At 44.2% G+C, this 19632-nt stretch overlaps 2 protein-coding genes across 11 annotated transcripts in view; one reads left to right on the top strand and one right to left on the bottom strand.

The window, feature by feature from the left end:
• Positions 1-19632, top strand: part of LOC144123075 (uncharacterized) — a 408139-nt gene that overhangs the window by 223351 nt on the left and 165156 nt on the right. The window lies entirely within an intron of this gene.
• On the bottom strand, positions 1696-18768 carry LOC144124674 (uncharacterized). Of its 8 annotated transcripts, none has more exons than XM_077657501.1 (7): positions 18438-18756; positions 17293-17416; positions 14050-14117; positions 11131-11290; positions 8301-8457; positions 6862-7019; positions 1696-1887 (listed from the first exon to the last, which is right to left on the bottom strand). In XM_077657501.1, exons 2-5 carry the CDS (start codon positions 17358-17360, stop codon positions 8325-8327), a joined length of 429 nt encoding a protein of 142 aa, XP_077513627.1. In that variant the 5' UTR covers positions 17361-17416; positions 18438-18756; the 3' UTR covers positions 1696-1887; positions 6862-7019; positions 8301-8324. The 8 variants fall into 8 exon arrangements, with proteins under 8 accessions (XP_077513627.1, XP_077513628.1, XP_077513629.1 ...); XM_077657502.1 differs by lacking the exon at positions 18438-18756 and adding an exon at positions 17764-18425; XM_077657503.1 differs by lacking the exon at positions 6862-7019 and having other exon boundaries at positions 18438-18758.

Below are 19632 nucleotides of genomic sequence, written 5' to 3'. Positions count from 1 at the left end.
CAGCCCATGTAACGTCTTGTGAATGTAGGGGACCACATCGACATTCCTCGTATCCTCTTCCACTGGGCATGCGGTCTCTTCGCAAGGGAAATTTTTGAGCCACATTTTTTATCCCATGTGACGCCTTGTGAAAGTATGGGACTACATCGATCTTCCTCCTATCCTCTTCCACTGGGTATGCGGTCTCTTCGCAACGCTAATTTTGAGCCACTTTTTTCAGCCCATGCAACGTCTTGTGAAAGTAGGGGACCAAATCTACCTTCCTCTTATGATCTTCCACTGGGCATGCGGTCTCTTCGCAACACAAATTTTTGAGCCACTTTTTTCAGCCCTAGTGACGCCTTGTGAAAGTAGAGGACCACATCGATCTTCCTCGTATTCTCTTACACTAGGCATGCGGTCTCTTCCCAGAGCAAATGTTTGAGACACAATATTTAATCTCATGTGACGCCTTGTTAAAGTAGGGGACCACATCGATCTTCCTCCTATCCTCTTCCACTGGGCATGCGGTCACTTCGCAACACAAGTTTTTGAGCCACTTTTTTATCCCAGGTAACGCCTTGTGAAAGTATGGGAACATATCGATCTTCCTCCTATCCTCTTCCGCTGGACATGCTGTCTCTTCGCAACGCAAATTTTTGAGCCACTTATTTCCGCCCATGTGACATGTTGTAAATGTAGGAGACCACGTCGATCTTCCTCCTATCCTCTTCCACTGGGCATGCGGGCTTTTCCCAACGCAAATTTTCGAACCCCTTTTTTCAGCTCATGTGTCACATTGTGAAAGTAGGGAACCACATCGATATTCCTCCTATCCTCTTCCACTGGGCATGCGGCCACTTCGCAACACAAATTTTTGAGCCACATTCTTTTATCCCGTGAGACGCCTTGTGAAAGTAGGGAACCACAACGATCTTCCCCCTATCCTCTTCCACTGGGCATTCGGTCTCTTCGAACCGAAAGTTTTTGAGCCACTTTTTTATCCCATGTAACGCCTTGTGAAAGTAGGGCACCACATCGATCTTCCTCCTATCCTCTTCCACTGCGCATGCGGTCTCTTTGCAACACAACTTCTTGAGCCACTTTTTATCTCATGTAACGATTTGTGAAAGTAGGGGACCACATCGATTTTCCGCCTATCATCTTCCACTGGGCGTGCTGTCCCCAGTAGCACAAATGGGGCTCTGAACTGCGGGCCCTTGTGGGCCCAGCACGGGCTGCCCATAGGGGCCCGCCGTGGGATATGTGCGGGATTTGCAACTCGGCATCAGGGGGGACCCTCAAGGGCTGCCCAGTTGGCTTACTGCATAGCCCCACAAGGCTCCGCGCTGGATCCCCTTGGGCAGGCCCGTGCCGGGCCTCCGTGGGCTAGCCCGTGCCGGGCCTCTGTGGGCTAGCCTGTGCCGGGCCACCGTGGGCTGGCCCGTGTCGGGACTTTGGGGGCTAGCCCGTACTGGGCACCCGTGGGCAAGCCCATACTGGGCACCTGTGGTTTAGCCGTTCTGGTCCCAGTGGGCTTCTTAGGTGATAACTTGCAGGAAGTCAAAAAAGATGACCCATATAAAACCAATAGCTGTATGCCTTTGGGCCCACCGACCCAATTAGACTTAAGGCCCAACTTGCCAACCCAGAGAGGCTTTCTTCACTTCATCAGTATTTTTTGTGTACATGTTACTACTGAAATTACAATGCAAGTAAGAATGCTTCTTATTTATTTATTTGTTTTTGCAAGACATTTTGGGCATTCTTGCATACAAAGCCCCAATTACTGGGGTGAAGGGTCCGCCCCTTCATCCGAACTTTCCGACCACCATCCCAGTCTCTCGCCCCCAGCACGAACGCAGCCACTCTGTTGTTGCCTTCCATGGTGGCTGTTGGGATTCTGCGCTGCATAGCAGATGTAAAAGTGAACAAATAAACACACACATCAAATTGATATTCAGTATGGTGGATAAAAATCACTTTCCAAAGTATTATAGTCACATCTTTCAGGAAATGCTTCAAAGCCGTATGCAATGCTACAATGTGCAATGCTTGAAATATCAGCAAATTTCGTTTGCTGTTAATATCCGTAACCATAATAAACATAAATATCCATAATAAGAATAACCGAAAGGTGCATGAGCCATTAAAGGAATATAGACACCTAAATTTATTGCGTGCTTTCTTCTGTCCAATGATGCGTTAGATAATAAAATACATGGATTACCAGGTATTACTTGCCTACAACCCCGCTAAATAGTTTATAATCGAATTTCTTCTCTCATGCTGTTTTGGCTTCATCGACCGAACGCCGACTGTCGTCAAGTTGATGTTTTGGTCACACGATGCAACTAGAAAAACTAATACAATCACTGATATGTAGCTTTAATTGACTACGACATTTAATCCAGCCTCTTCCAAGACCTGGAATGACAAAAATGACCTGTCGGCAATAATATAACCGATTTTTTATGCCTCATGTGAATTAAACACCATCTACATGTCACAGTCATCGTTCGACTGATGAAACCGAAACAGCGTCAAGAAGAAATTAAATTGCAGAAAAACTGCACATTGCGCTAGTTGGTGTTGATCCATACAAAAGCGCAAACACACACGGACAATGTAAGAGACGAGACACACAAACCAGCGCTGAACTTACTACAGATTTTTTATTAGGAAGAAGCATGTCATATATACACACACGAAAAAACAGCGCACATGCGCAGTGTCAACAAGACTCCTAGTGCTAGTACAAGGAAAAAAACTGCTTTAAAAGCACGTGAATATCTGTAGAACCACTACCCACTAAGTAGCTTATTGATTTCTCGAAATGATAATGTAACAGATGCATACTTACGCACCCATTACTTTTTCTGATAATATGAAACGCCTCAGCTACTTCTCTAGTGCGCTGGTCAGAATGAGCGAACAAGACATCAGTATCGTCAAAAAAATGGCGCACGTTTGCACGTGAAACAATGCTTAGCTAGGTTAGTTTCTTTCCTAAAGAATTAGCGTGCTCCATGAGCCGCACGTTAACGCAGCGGCCAATTCGACCTATGTAGGTAAGGCCACAGGACTGAGGGATTTGATATGCTACGCCAGTCTTCTCTTTTACACCATCTATTTTCATGATTTATGTTGCAAGCATTCCTTCTGCGCCCTTTATGCTTTCTTTGAACTGCCGCCCCCACTCTCTAGCTTGTTATGTGCAGGGAACAGAACCTTTGCCCCATGCTTGCTTCCCACTCTTTTTAATCCGGTGCGATAGCATGTGGACATATGGCATAACCCACTACCTTTCTTCTCCCTTCTTCCGACCCCTTTTCCAGCCCCGAGGTACTTGCATACGATTTCAGCTCATGGAGGACTGTCTGCACTTGAAACGAGAACTGAGTCCCAGAAACCAGCTTACCTACATCTGTCTATTTGGGCTAAGAGACAGGACATCATTTTATGATAAGATTTTTTTAATGCCATGCCTAAGCATCCCGTAAAGATGCCACTTTTTGCAAGCTTTGAATGAAAGGACCTGTAATTCGAAAGGGACTTTTCACTTCTAGGGGAATACTGCCAACAGATATGGTTGGGTTCGAAAGAGAATTTTAATTAAGGAACTGCAAGACTTTCTTGAGGGACTTCATGTGTGAACCTCAGCTCCAACCAATTACATGCAAAACTATGAACATTTGACACAAATTTGGGATTCACGGACCTAGCCAGCACCAGGTAATCATCCACATAACAGAAAATGCATATGCAATAACCGGCTAGATCAGTCTCAACTTTCATATCAACCCTGCTTAGATAAATGTTACTGAGAATGGGAGCTACCTTGGCACCTATGCACACACCCGATTTTTGCATATAAAGACGACCATCCCACTCAACAAACGTGTTACTCAGGTAGTAAGATAAGAGATAAAGAAAGAATCCCATTGTGATTCCACACTCATTTTGGAACACGCATTCATCGCTCTCATCCGTAATACAATGCTGCACATACTGGATTAGTTCAAAGTGTGGAAGAGAATAAAACAAATCAACCACATCTACACTAAAACCATCACATAGTGCCCGCCTCTGATTTCAGAGGAAATCCGCTACTGCCTCAGAATTACAGTGGACGCCCAATAAACGAAACTCGGTTAAATGAAACTTATGGATAAACAAAATTAAGCAGGGTTACTTGGTTGGTTTCGTATATCTGCAGCAGTAAAATTCTTCGGATAATTGGAACACCACTAACGTGTTACCCTCGGCTAAACGGCACAAAAGTTAAAAATTTGGAATCCTCCCAAGCGTATTTGTGCTCGCATATGTCAGCGGCAGTCTCGCAACCATGAACAAATTCTTCGCAGCCAACGCTATAGCCGGGACAAGCCAATCCAGTAAGTCGCTTGATAATCTTGTTTTTGTCGTCGTTCTGCGTTAGGCCTACGTGCGACCGGTGTTGTCGGTGCGTCGACGTGATGGAAAGCGTTAAGAAGCGGCCGCACAAAGCGCTCTTGCTTGAAAAGAAGTTACAAATTCTGCAGGAGCTTGAGCGAAGTTCCCTTTCAAGAACAGAAGTTGCGAAGAAGTTCGACATACCGAAGTCGACGCTTTCGCAGATCATGAAAAACAAAGACGTCATTCAAGGAGCTGTCAAGTCTGGGACCTTCGCTTCCAACCGGATGTGTATGAGGACGACACCGTATGAAGAACTTGAAAAGGTTCTTTTTCTGTGGTTTAAGCGTGCGCGGAGTGCCAGTTTTCCCATAAGTGGACCAATTTTGGAGCAAAAGGCACGGGAGATAGCCTTGCAAATGGGGTTGAGAATTCCTGCGTCAGCGACGGATGGCTTAGCAGATTTAAAAAGCGCCATGGTCTAGTCTTCAAAACCATCTCAGGAGAAAGTAATGCAGTGAATAGAGAAGTCTGCGCTGACTGGCAACGCGGACGGCTGCAGGAGATTTTAAACAGCTATGAGCCACGAGACGTATTCAACGTCGACGAGATGGGCCTCTTCTACAAGGAACTTCCATCGAAGACTCTCGCCTACAGAGGCGAAGCCTGTACAGGTGGGAAGCGCAGCAAAGAGCGCATTACCGTGCTGGTGGGCGCTAATATGGCAGGCGATGAAAAGTTAAAGCTGCTGGTGGTAGGAAAATCGAGACACCCACATTGCTTCAAGGGCATTTGAAATCTACCTATGGCCTACACTGCAAATGGGAGAGCGTGGATGACAACAGCAATTTTCAAAAATTGGCTGCGGGAGGAGGACGCAAGGTTTACGAGACAGAGCAGGAAAGTTGTCTTCATCTTAGATAATTGCCCTGCCCATGGCCAGGTGGAAGGGCTGAAGTCCATCAGCCTTGAATTCCTCCCTGCCAATGCAACTGCTGTCATCCAACCAAACGACCAAGGAGTCATCCAGAACGTCGAGGTTCACTACCGCCGCCAACTGCTTCACCGCATGCTGCTTTGTGCTGACAGTGGAAAGGATTATGTCATTGACTTGCTGTCTGCTATCCACATATTGGCCCGTGCCTGGGAACAAGTTCAGGCAACAACAGTGCAGAAGTGCTTCCACCATGCAGGCTTCGAAGCACACGATCCAATAGCCCATGAAGAGGCAGGTACTGCTGATGAAGAAGCAGACACTATACTTAATCAAATAGTGCCCTCTGCCCCTTTCTCACGACAAGACTATGAGGACATAGATGCAAATGTATGCACCTGTCGCGAGGAAAGCCTTGAAGAAATTATTGCAGAAGTGCAAGCCGAGGACCACTCATCCTCCAGTGATGAGTGCGAGGACCCTGTGCCCAGTGCGGTGCCAGACAGCGCAGCTAGGAATGCAGTTGCACTTTTGCTACAGTACTTTGAACGTGAAGGGAGCGCAGAATTTTCGCAAAGCCTTTCAAATATGCACAGTTACTTTGTTAAAAAGCAACTGAAGAATGTAAAACAGACCACAACTGATTCCTTTTTTTCTTCATGCCCAGATCGGTAAGGGCTGGTGCAGAGTAAATAAATATTTCTACATGAAATATGTGTGCTTTGCTTAAATGAAACTTCTGATAAATGGAACACTTTGAATCCCCTTCAAGTTCCGTTTAAGAGGAGTCCACTGTAGGTACGAGAAACGGATCCTTTACGTGAAGTGACGACAAATGTTTGCGAAGATAGATAGACACAAACAATTGCCAAGAATTGTGCTCAGATACGCTTGCCCGGAAACGAACTTTAAGCTTGTGCATCTTAGCACTAAAGAAAATTTCAAGCACCGATACTGATATCTTGTTCGCTCATTCTGACCAGCCCACTAGAGAAGTAGCTGAGGCGTTTCATATTATCAGAAAAAGTAATTGGTGCGTGAGTACATCATCTGTTACATTATCGCTTCGAGAAGTCAATATGCTACATAGTGGGTAGCGGTTCTGCAGATACACACATGCTTTTAAAGCGGTTTTTGCCTTTTACTAGCACTAGGAGTCTTGTTGACATCGCACATGTGCGCTGTTTTTCCGTGTGTATATATATGATGTGCTTCTTCCTAATAAAAAAAAATCAGTTGTAAGATCAGTGCTGATTTGTGTGTCTCGTCTCTTGGTCCGTGTGTGTTGGCACTTTTGAACCACCACTATGCAATTAAATAATAAATTATTTAGTGGTCGTACATGTATAGAATGTCTAACGCATGGTTTGAAAGAAAAAAACGCACAAGCAAAAATTTGGTACCTATAGTCCTTTATATTTGGATGGCTACTCAGTAATTGATAACGGAAGTGCTGAAAACCACACCAGGCAGATTGAAAGTAGCTTTTTCCTGCAATTAGATGGTGTGTTCACAAAGTGTCTATAACCTTCAGAAGATTCACATGTACTCACCAAAAATTGCGCTGTACAGCCGTAGGTTCTTAAATGCTTCTTTTTCGCCCCGCCCCTTCAATGTGTACATAAGGGCCACAGGAGTCTTCACTAGTCTTCATAATAAGTTTTGTAGCCTCATCAGCTGGCTCACTCCCAATGAGTGCTAGCTTTTTGATCTGAAATAGAATATACAGATTATACAAAGTGAACTATGCCATGAAAACCATACACTGAACCATTCATAAGACTCCCTCTTCGAGGAACCATGTGCAAGTCAACAAAAAATCAGAAGGATGTAGAACAGGATAATACAGAGGACTCAGAGACCTATGATCACAGTGGTGTGACTCAGCTTAATGATAACAGAATTCTCTGTTGTCTTCTAAATGCCCATCTTTGCATCATCATATTAACTTCCTTTTATGCACGACTCAATGGCATACACTTCCCAAACAATAAGACGGGCGAAAAAGTGAAGCCATTACTTTAAGGCCACCTTGAACCATGGCAAAATTGTAGTCTGGAGCTAAATGAGTGATGTAAGAACATAACCGTCAGCTGCCACTATGAACAGCAAGGCTAATGCTTGTGCTAATTTCTTGTAGTAGGCTAGATATTGTATACAGCAAATCCTCTTTCAAATACACTTGTACAAAATGAAGCTTTCAGGTCTACAAATCCAAATGCAACATGAGGCAATTTCGAAGTCCCAACTTAATCTGAAGTGGACTCACCATATGTAGAGGGCTCAAATTAACCTACAGCTGAACAAAACACTATGCATCAAAATTATATTGAAAGGAATCAATACGTTGCCAGTAGTTCCTAGGCACAATTGAAAGAAATGCCATATACCCAGTCGAAAAAAAACACCAGCCCGTTTCTGGTGTTTACACCAAACTGGCTTTTTTAGACACGGGTTCTGGTGTGACCGTGTCTGGTGTTCCGACCAGACCAGGATTTTCAGACACGGGTCCTGATGTGGCGTAGTGTGGTGTGCTTTAGTGTGTTCTGGTCTGGTTTTCTGTGCTGTGACCCGGTTGTCTAATACCGGCTCTGGTGTGGTTTCGTTTGGTGTTTCCTGGTGTGGTCGATGTACCATTCGATTTGGTGTGGTTGGTATACCGTAGAATGTCTTGATTGAGATGCTGTGAGTTTGGACATACTATCGTGAGAAAAATTAAGAGATACCAGCGAATGCATGCCAAATGGTGTAAAACAGCAAGCACTCCTGATGTCGAGTCAGGTGCACTAACATCCATCAATCGCGCTGCGCCGGCCTTGATGGCACGAGCATTTCATCAGATGGCACCTGCACGCAGTTAGGCATAGTATGGCACACACTCGCAGCGTCATAATTTTCCACATGATTGTACACTGGAGCATGCACATAACCACATCATTTCTGTTCTTGCCGAAGAGCAAGCACGTATCGTAAAGAAAGAAAAAGTGCTCACATTTGCACAAAAGCGTCCTTAGCTTCATTGGTAGACAAAATTGGCAGTATAGTCAAGATGGAGGCCCCAAGCATCATAGCATGCATCTTTTCTGGCAAAGTCGAATAGGTTGAATTTCCCTGATAGAAGCTTGACTCCAGCTGTGTAGCCACAATGCCTGAAGAACAACAGAACAAAATCACGAATTTGTGTGAAATACACTATAATAATCACGGTGCAAAGACAACCAGCAAATACTGCTATTAAATATAGCTCAGTGGTGCAATTATACAGTACACATTCAATACGACTCGCAATGCCTCTACAGTAAATAAACTGACTTCTGCTTTATAGTAAATCAATGCTACTCACATAAAGCAGCCCACTTGCATTAATTTGCTTGAAATCAGTATCTGGATGAGCAAGTATTTCACACTTTCATTCACACAGTACAACGATGAACATGGACAAGGGGGAAGACACCGAAAAACACTTTGAGGTCCCTCCTCCCTTGCCACTGTTCGTCATCATGCTGTGTGAATGAAAATGTGAATTATTGCGTTGTGTTTTTCTTTTGTATTCATAGCTAACTGCATATATTTACAATACAGTTGGGTACGCCTGCATCATAATCTGAATTCGACATATTTTGGCATTGCAGCTGATATTGAGCATGACAGTCCTTCCAACACAGTCAGGCTTTCTGAGACAATCAACAGCACTCTAGCATCTCCGGTAATTTGATTCATTACCAGGCTCAGAGATACTAATACTTGGTAGCCTAGAGAAATAAATTGATATGGAAATTCTACTGCTGCAGAAAACAAAAATAAGAGAAATTAAGGAATTACAGCAATGATTACAAGATGCCCATAAAGATGGGCACAAAAAGGAGACAAGATGTAGTTCGACAAAAAAAATATCTGATGCGAGTATATTTCAGGGTGACAAAATCCATGTATTGAGACTTTATGCGCACAGGGTGCAGAACTGTAAAGCACTGCATGGCTGGCTGCATCTATTTAGAAGACCATTCCTCTTAATTTCTTCCATAAAAGTGGCAGCAAATCATAAAAAGCCGACTGCGGAAATTTATTTTCAGCTGAATGCCACATACAAAATGACAAGGGTGGAATGTTAATGATTCGAAAGGAAATCTTAAACAAGATGCGATGAACTCTGGCACTGGTAAAACCCCAACAGAAGCGCAAAAAAAGCTGCCAGATTATTTTTCCTGCTGAATGTATTAAAACCAAAGCTGCCTGAGCGCACGAGTTTTGTTTAGGTATAGCTTGCTATGCACATCCTGAGCCTCTGGTGCAGTTGACTGCAGAGTACCTGCAGACACTTGCACACATACAAAACCCACACTAGATTCTGCGTACTGTGCATTGCCCACTATAGTGCCTAGCACGCCCTGTCTTCCAGTGAGATGCACTTCTTTTGGTGCATCCAAGCGTTAAGGTTCCAATTATGAAAAATGCCTGAGTTGATTATGAGTTAAGTGAATAAGCTTAACAAGTTGACTGGTTCTAAGCAGGCAGATCACTTGCAAGATCCGCTTCTCACAGCAAGGCAGAAAGCAATAATGGCCTTAGGACACTGTAGTGCAGGGCTCCAAATTAGTTTAGACCAAGTGGGGTTCGTTAAGCTTCGCTGACATTGTATAGCAGACTGGCGCCTTTTCCAAAGTAGCAATGTTTACTGCCACACATCTACGTAACTCACTAGTCGCATGATTCCTCCCAACATTTATGCAACAAAGTACTGCAACCGCTTCGAGCCATCTCTACAGGCCCCGCTGGGCCGTCCGTGCTAAGTGTGAAAAAAAGTGGCTAAGATATGCTTTGTCATATTCAATGCTGCAAACTATTTTTACAAAGCATGCAGCAAAGCTAGCAAAAGAGTGCTCAAGCACACCTATGCTTGAGTAAAAAGTAGCCAAAATCTTTTTACATGTAAAATGAAGTAGCTGAAGTTAGAACATGACTTGTAAAACTGTATGCATAACAGCTAGAAAAGAGAGCAGAGAAGGTAAGGGCAAACAGGGGTTCATTATGGGCTACATGATGGACTCTAACAGTGACTTCCATCATGGCATCTGACAGTTAAACAATAGGCCAGCTAGCATTCAATTCAAGCTTATTTTCATGCAAAATGCTTTCAGTGATGGCTACAAGTTATAACATACAAATTTTCGTTGTTAAGTAGAGGCAACCAGAGGATTCATGATGGCAAATGTGGCGGCACCCACGTATGCCTATACTGAATCAGCATCACTTAGGCCTCAGTAGCTAAAATCCAAGCTTCAGGGCAAATGACTGCTAAGTACCGTCCATCTTCTGTTTCCATGGCATGAGAAGTACATATTCACTAAAAGTTGTTCATTATGAGTAATTTCATTGACTATGCACTGCCGCACTGAACATAGAGCCTAGGCTTTTAAGCTGCTTCTATCTTCACACGAGCTAACTGAACCCATCAATTAACCTCCTGTAAATAAACTTTCACATGAAGACATCTACAATTATTTGATCACGTCTTGTATGTCTGGCATTATCCTTTGTTTGGCGCTTTCATATTATAAACCACTAACAAACCTCAGTCGTAATTCTCACATACACTGATGGAGTGAGTATATGCCCCTGAGATAAATCCAGCTACAGCTAGCAATTACCTCTCAGTGCATCCATTTTTCACACTCCAGCGCACAAAAATACACGAACGAAGAGGATAGACACCACGGACACCGGACATAATTTTTGTGCGCTGGAATGATGTCTCATAATTCTTCCCAGAACCGACTATCCCAGCCCTCTATTCTGAGCCTTGTGGAGAACCTTTTCCTTGCCTTCCGCTGTCACCTCCTGAGCACTTGCCACTGGAACTGCATAGTACAACTGCTTCTGTTGACCAGATGGGAATGGCAGTTCTCTTGTGAAATACTGCATCCATTGAGATTCCCTTCACGGTGTCATACATTGCCTTCTCTACCTTGAATTCAGATGCACCTAAAGGAAAAAGAACACGCATATAAAAATTCTTAGCCATATTTGCAGCCAGGAATATGATAATAATTGTATTTGTATGCTTCACAGCAACAACAGCAGTATGCTTTAACGCCTGTTGAAACGAGAAAGTAGAAACCATTTCGTTTATTACCAACACAAGACTTGCACCTTGATGTTGATGGTGTCATGCAATAGTGGTGAGTTCTGATAGGAGTGTGAAGTACAAAAGGCAACTGCTTGCTTCGAACTTTAGAACATGCAACTTTAACTGCACAATTATTGAAAAGGAATTGACTTCATCCTTGAAAATCGCAGATTAGTATGTGTGGTAGCAAATGCTGAAAATAAAAATAGTAGGAGCACTGCCAGTGTTTAAATCAACACGCAGTGACTGGTTTGGTTTATATGGGTTTAACGTCCCAAAGCGACTCAGGCTATGAGAGACACCGTAATGAAGGGCTCCAGAAGTATCGACCACCTGTGGTTCTTTAGAGTGCTCTGACACCGCACAGTACACGGGCCTCAAGAATTTCGCCTTCATCGAAATTTGACCGCTGCGGCAGGGATTGAATTCGCGTCTTTCGGGCCAGCAGCCGAGTGCCATAACCACTCAGCCACCGCGGCGGCTTCGCAGTGACTGCTAAGAGCAATTTTCTAATTGCAGTTCTTGCCCATGCCCTTGTCAAGCAAGGCACTAATGCCGGTTGACCTGCAGTAAATCTAATGTATCCTCAACATGCTGCCTGGTTAGCAAAGTTCTTGTAGTCAAAATTGAACGAAACATTACTTATTTTTTCAGCTAGAAGCGCATGAACTATTGAGTCCAAGGCAAACAACTTAGTGCCTTAGAATAGTGTTCAACGAGGGGCCCACACGCAGACACTTGACTTGCCACTGTTTCCTTATACAAAGTAATACAGGAGTGCATGGCCTGTGCTGTTCATGGTAAGAAATACAAAATATAAATAGAAACAAAACTGAAGTGCAAAGAAAAATTAGAGACAAGTTCTGTCATTACACCTTATGTGACACTAGAGAGTACATATTCATAAAGAAGTAGTAAAATGGTCATTTTGAAATTTTGCACAATCATGAAATTGTCATGAGCACAGTCATTATGCCTTTTCTTCACACAAAAGGTTTCCAGCGGCTCCAGTGCACTTCAGTTTCTTTTTAGTACAGTGCCTTTAAAAGACAGAAATTGGTCAAGGGCCACAAAATGGTAATAACTGTGTATCACCATTATCATATCTATGCTTCATTACTTTTTAACACAACCTCCAATATGACCCACATGATTTCCTGCAGGAGCAGGATTCCAGTGTGCACCACTCACATTCAATGAAGGACCTGGCTGCCTTTTCCAAGTGTTATACTAATTTTCACAATGAAAGTGCCGTTGAGCGAGTTTGACAGCAAGCAAAAACATGATTTGAACCTAATAGCATAAGGAAATTTTAAAGTGGTCCGTAACATTATGCTTGTAACAAGACAACTTCAGGTGTAAATACTCATCAAAGTTGCCATCAGATCTCAGCTTTGGTGTGCTCATAAAGGGAAGGTGGGGTGCTTAGTTATAATGACCAATTGTCACGGCTGGTACATTGTGCTACCTACTTCAATGATGAAGGATGTGACAAACTATCCTCCAAAATCTGACATCTGGCATAAAGGCTGAAAAGCAAAAGAAAATGAAGGACCACTAAGACCTGAAATTATTTCCTACTTGAACAGTTATGCACATCATAAAGAAAGCTGACAAACGGCACGAAGTTATACTGGTATTTTGGTCTCAGATGCTCGCTCATTTGAGCCTCAGTATCCTAACTAAAGCAATAAAAAAGACATGACTGTTGAAGGCATCATAAGCTCCTGTAAAGCTCATCAGCAGTGAGAAAAACGAATTCTAACCTTCATAATAATATAAAAGCCAACCAATGAGGCCACTGTGTCAGTCACCAACTAAGAGACAATGTACAAGCTATACACTGTAAATGCACAAACTCTACATGAGAGCAAAGCATGCCCTGCACTTGTGAAACAAATTTGTGTCAATGTAAGATTCTTGGCAACAGTAGGCATCACCATTAATGGCATGTGCTAAAAAGGAAGAGGGCACCTTAATGATGTTGTACAATTTAGAATTCAGCCTTTCAGTAAACTATAATTTGTCTAGTACCATGAGCACCGTCAGAGGAGAAGGCAAAAATGAAAGGAAAGCTGCCAGCTGTCATGAGGCCTCCCACAAAAAAAAAAAACTGAACAGAAGTGGTGCACAAACAAAAAAGAAGGGATGCACTATGCGATTACACAACACAGAATAACACAGGAAAACAGGGCCCAACCAATGAATGAAAAGAGAACAACAAAAAGAAGGTAAGCAGTACTGAACACTGCTACCTCTGCAAATTGAGAACAGTGAAATAGAAAACACCTAAAAAATAAGTTTCAAGGACTATAAAAATGCAACTTTGGTCACATACTTTTTTAAACGCTGCATTAGACATTAGAATACACGAATACCCAAATGGTATTTGCCTATCATTAAATAATTTATAATTCCATTTCCTTCTCTGATGTTGTTTAGGCTTGATCAGCCAAATGATGGCTGTGATGCCTAGTTGGCCTTTAGGTCTGCTGAGGCATGGAAAAGGCTACAATATAAATGTTGATATGCAGTTTTAATTCACTACAACACCTAAAACAGCCTGTTTCAAAAGCTGGAATGACAACAAATGCCATAGCAGCAGTTATATTACCAGTTTTCTTGCTTTTGCCATGACCTGAAAACCAACTACACGTCGCAGCCATCGTTCGGTTGATAATACTGAAACAACAAAGAGAAAGACAATTATAAATTATTTACCAGTCATAGAGCAAATATCACGGGGTGGTCCATGTACAGGTGCGGACAGAAGTAAACAGAGCGTGCCACACAAGAACTGCGTGTCAGCGCCGCCTAGCCAAACCAGACGAGAGCTGGAAATCGCCACGCGCATGTGCAGGCCCGCTTCCGGCGCGACCCTCTCAATGCTCCGCTTGCCTCGCATTCGTCCGGCGTCTGTGTCGTGCTGATGATGATCATGATTGGATGGTCGTGCTCTGTGTAGCTAGTGAACATTTCGGAAAACAAAGACCGCTGTCTTGATAAGGCAAATTGTGCGGGGACAGCTCTACCATTAAGCCGCTTCGTTTGAGACAGCTGGAGGCATGTTTGCGCCGCAAACAACCCGCATGTTTCGAACTTTTGCTGCCGCTGGGACTCTGCTGCGTCTCACTTGCAAGCAAACGCGCTCGAAACACTCGGCATACTGCCGCAGTTTTTTGTTAATTTTCTACAGTTATCACTGATGATTCGCCTTGTTCCTACCAGGCGCTGACGCAGCGCTAGTGTATGCACCCTGCCTGTCTCCCCCGAAACAAACTGCCCCTATAATGGATCCTGCTCTTATCACCACTGAGACAGTGCGCTGCGTATCGCGCTGTCATGTGCGGAGCAGAGCTCATGGTAATCACTTTGCATGCACCTTTGGATCTTAGGATGACTACAAGCACCCGCTGTCTCACCCACATGAATGCCGCGGCAGCAGTGCGTCACTGTTGCGTGCCCCGCGTGCGAAATTCGGCATGTAAGTATCCGTGATCGCCCACTAATCAGAGTATGAGCCACGACAGAACCCAGCAAGTGATCCAAACTCTTCTGTACGAGCTGTATTACTTCACAGCTACCGGTTACATATAGACATTGGTCTGTTTGAGAATATAGGTGTGAAAACCCAACAGCTGCATCCAGCACATTTGGAAGCAGTCACTATCCTTGAGACGCTGGATCGCGCTGCAAAAAGCGCCAAGAGCGGCGGTTTCATCTCCTTTTAAGCTGACCTCTTAGGCGAGGTTCCAATGCAGGAGCACTGTGGTGCAGTACAGACACACAGGGCGCATGCTTTGCCGCTCCGTCGGTTCCTCGTAGGAGCAAGCCGAAAATGAACAGTAACTGTATAAAAGATCCCGAAACTGCGGTGGTGGATCGAGTGCTTTTGAGTTTATTTGGTCTATAGCGAGATGGAAATGAATCCCAGAAGCAACTAAAGTTCGAAGGACGCGTGCTATTTGCAATGGAAACGCGCCACAGCTGTCACAGATGAAACAACATAATGATAGCGTCGCCCCCGCGGGATTTTTGGCTTCAAGGCAGCGGTCTGTGCGCTCCGAAATGCCCGCTCGCTACTAAGGGCGCAACCATCTGATCATAACCATCATCAGCGTGACCCTGACTACGGCCGAATGAGAGGCGAGCGGAGCAATGAGAGTTGCGCTGGTAGGGGGCCTGCATATGCGTGTCGCGATTTTGAGCTTACGTGTGGTTTTGCTAGGCGGCGCTGAAAAGCAGTTCTTTCTTGTGCGGCGCGCTTCGTTTACTTCTGTCCGCGCCTGCACATTAATGTCTAAGGCATTTGAAAAAAGACGCAAGCAAACATCTGGTGTCCATAGTATATGCAGTTTCTTTCAAGCTTTGTTGAACTATGATATCAGGTAGCATGCCGAAAGGCTGAGTCAAACAGGTCACTACAAGCTCCTAATTTCCTGTAAGTGTAACAGAGCAAGTATATTCACTGAACTTGCACAGTGTCATCACCAAGCAAGTGAAATGGCAAAAAAAAAATCAGAACTGACCAAGATAATCACAGAGGTAACAATTTATGGTGAACATTCACCTTTTTTCATTTAGCACTTTTAGCTTTTTTGTGCACAGGCTATAATTCAACAGACCTTGAAGTAGTTTGCAGTAGACGGTGCTTATTTTCCACTCAGATCTAGAGGCAGTAAAAATATTGCAACTACAGTGAAAAGTTCATTTAACAGTACCTCTTGCTGGACTAGTTGGTGTAACATTGTGTAACAAAAGTAAAAACAGCGCTAATGTTTACATAAACAACACAGAAAGAACAGACAGGACGGGCGCTGTCCTGTCTGTTCTTTCTGTGTGGTTTGTGCAAAAATTAGCGCTGTTTTTACTTTCGTTATACAGTGAGAGGCCACAGAAGAGAAGCTGCCAAGCTTCAAGTCCAATTAATGTTTCTCATCTTTGAGGTGCATTCATAGCTGCACTATATAACACCATTCATATTCTTTTCATCAAGTGAAATAAAACGTATTTGCTGGACCAGTCTCTGAGGAGTGCCATGTGACACCGGCATTACTGCAGAAGCTTGACATGGTTATCCTTCTACTATGAGTGTCTATGAGGAGTGCCATGGGAGATGGATACTAGAGGAAAAAAGAATAAAAGCATTGTTCTCATGCTGTAATATCACCTTAGAATGCTGCCTTGTAGCCCATTACTTCATATTGGCATTTCTTAAAGCCTGGCTGCATTAAAGGGGGTCTCTAGTGACTCGAGAACGGGTGGGGAGGGAACTAGAGAGGGACAGAGAGAAAGCGGCTGAGCTGAGGCTAAGCCATTGTGCTCGCTGTTGCTTTGTAGCCTTGGAGTTGAGCGGCCAGCTCTGGACTCAATCGTGGTATGAGGGTGCGGGTTTCCCTTTTTCTTCCACCCTGTGTGTTGTGCTGTCAACGTTGCATTTTTTGCGTTTTGGCTATAAGAAAACGTGTTAATGATTCTTGCTAAAAATCACCACGAAATTTTAGAAATGACAGGAGAAATGTTCCAACCACCAATAACAAGAAAAAGAAAATTGGTTGATTGCTTCGGATTCATACGCTCCTTATAAGCATTCTAGTACAGGAAGTCTCAGATTCCTCGCTAGTTCTGTAAGGGTTCCGAGGCCAGCCGAGACACCCCTGTATATAAGCACTGCTTCTTTCTGAGCATGAAACTGGCACTATCTGATGATGACCTATTGAGAAGAGACACACACGTTATTTTGAATAGGGGAATGCCAATACATGCCATCAACGTTCTGGTCCAAAGCAGACATTGCAACACACTGATCTCAATGCAGAGGTGAAAAAAAACAGATCTGAGAAAACTCGACACATACTTGTGCTCTGCAATGTATGCTGAACAGGCACAGACAAGAACAGCCCCAAATCTCGACAGTGGAGACATCTTCTCCGATGAAGCTCTTTTCAGACCTCTTCATTACTGAAGAGAAGGCACTTCACCTGCATAACAGAATTTCCAGCTGTGTATTTTGCACCCACAATGCCTGGCACTTCCTGATAATTATTTGTATTGCTGGCATTTCACACAACCACAAGAAAATGTTTAAACAGCCAAACTTCAAATACATAATGCCACTTGCCCACACTAGTTTTTATGATCAGCTCTGTACTACTTAGGTTATTCAAAACAACTTAATTTGAAAGGGTTACAAAGCGCTCTTTTTCTATGGCTACTTCTTCGTCATCATTTAGCAACGACTTTTATTCACGGCCGCCAGCAACTAAAAGAACTTTACAGCTGCAGGCAACGGTACCAACGTTACAAAAGTGATCGAGCAGGCAGCTACCTGTTGTGGTATCGCAGTGACACGTCGCTTCAATTCACTCAGTCGCTTGCATGCCTTGACGCGTCACACCCCTCCCACTCTGAGCTTGACAGCTGGTGTAATCGGCTCGTAGAGGTGTGTTCTAACCTTAAGACGCCACATCAGATTACTATAAAGACGCACATACGCGTAGCGAATAACAGAACGCTAAACAGACCGAGCGGCGCACGCTATCGGCAGTTCGCAACGGGCCGATACTGGCGTCAAAAACACGCGTGCAGGCAGTGCACGATCACGCCCCACGTCGAATAATGAACAGGAAGTCGGGCAACCACCTTAACGAAAGCCCAAAACATAGTCACGCGCCTTGCTGGGCGGTATACAATTGCCACATTTACATTTAGGACTCCTACGCGCGCCTGCCATTCAGCAAACGCATCTATGCATACACCTCGGCGCTCGCGTCGCAACGCATACACTGTGAACACTGACGGACCAGCAGTTTGATGATTCGATGTGGAATGCACTTTGCTGCCGCGGAAACAACCAGTGACTCACGCGCAATGCCGAAGGGAAACGAACAGGACAGAGCTGACAGAGCCTCGTCCCTTCCGCTCCTTCTCGCCTTTGCGCTCGCTCGTTTATTTTCGCGGTCACAAATTGCACGCACTCTTGCGCTACAATATGGGTCTCACCTGGAAACGAAGACTCTACGAATTCCAGTAACCGCTTTCTTCTCTTGCTTTGCGGCTGCTATGGTTGAAGTCGAACGTGTTGTGGAAACGAGGACTCGACGCATTCCAGTAACCGCTTTCTTCTCTTGCTTCGCGGTTGCTACGGTTGAAGCCGAACGTGTTATCAATATGAAATGGCTCCATGCTTCTCGGCGTTGTCACTTTTCACAAAGTACGCGAACGGCTGCATTGCTGACACGCGGCGCAAGCTACTATAAGCAAAAAATCCAAACGGAAGTTTGAAGGAACGATTTTGAAATCAGACAAAAACAGCACACGAACAGCAGCAGCACGGAGCACGGCACGGCGCGGCGTAAGGCCTAGCCGGATATCACTCCCGAATGCACCGAGAGAGAGGATGGGAGGAAGGTGTGCTGCGTCCTGCCACGTGACCTGGCAGCAGCGCGCTGGATTTGAACGGCGTTGGGAAGCACGCTAGGCGCTGGCGCGTGGCTATTAGCGTGGCGTCATGGTAAATATATACTGCAAACTGTTACAAAATTGCAGCTAGACTAAGGCGCTCCGCGCCTCCGTGCATCATTGCCGTGCAGTTTTCATGTCAAAAGCAGGCGACAATGTTTCAGCTCCTTGCAGAACAACTTTACAATTTGTTTTCTTAGCTTTTCTCTTTTCTTTCTGGTCTTTTGCCGACCGGATTAAAGAGCTTTCACTGCATATTTTTTAGCACAGCACTAAGTTTCTCGTAAACCACATTTCGCCTTATGCTACAAAGATATGATCTGCAGAACAAGTCTGCTTTACTCAACTTCAAAAAAAAAAGGTTAATCTCAAAGGTGCTATTGTAGATTTCAACAAAATGTGTATTACTGCAAAATCTCATTAAATCGAACACCAAGGGACCATAAAAAGTTCAAATTATCAAATGACCTCCAACAAAACTGACAAGAACCATTTGTACCAGGGTATAGGTCGGAAGAGGGCACCGCCTCAGTTATTGCTGGCAGCCGGAATTCGTCTACCTATATGCTTTGCCATTTTGAAGCGCATATAACTTAAATTACATGCTTAATTGCATATTCTATGCAGAATATATTTAGCTTAAAGGCGGGAATGCAAGCTATTTGCCCACATTCGTCTGGCTTCATCAACGTGCTGAGTGGCAGCCCATATACTGAGCATATATATATATGCCTGC

The sequence above is a fragment of the Amblyomma americanum genome, chromosome 3 (genome assembly GCF_052857255.1).
Source record: "Amblyomma americanum isolate KBUSLIRL-KWMA chromosome 3, ASM5285725v1, whole genome shotgun sequence".
In the NCBI taxonomy this organism is placed as follows: Eukaryota; Metazoa; Arthropoda; class Arachnida; order Ixodida; family Ixodidae; genus Amblyomma; species Amblyomma americanum.
The sequence above is the reverse complement of the archived record's forward strand: the minus strand, read 5'-3'. Positions and strand labels throughout refer to the sequence as shown.

Bases quoted from the DNA above. Each gene is read 5' to 3' on its own strand.
- LOC144124674 (XM_077657500.1), bottom strand. From the start codon at position 18,541: ATGCGTCGAGTCCTCGTTTCCACAACACGTTCGACTTCAACCATAGCA. The intron at 11,291-14,049 runs GTAATATAACTG...TTTTTCCTTTAG, and splicing joins TGGCAAAAGCAAGAAAACTG to GTGCATCTGAATTCAAGGTA. The intron at 8,458-11,130 runs GCAAGGAAAAGG...GTTGTTCTTCAG, and splicing joins TCAGGAGGTGACAGCGGAAG to GCATTGTGGCTACACAGCTG.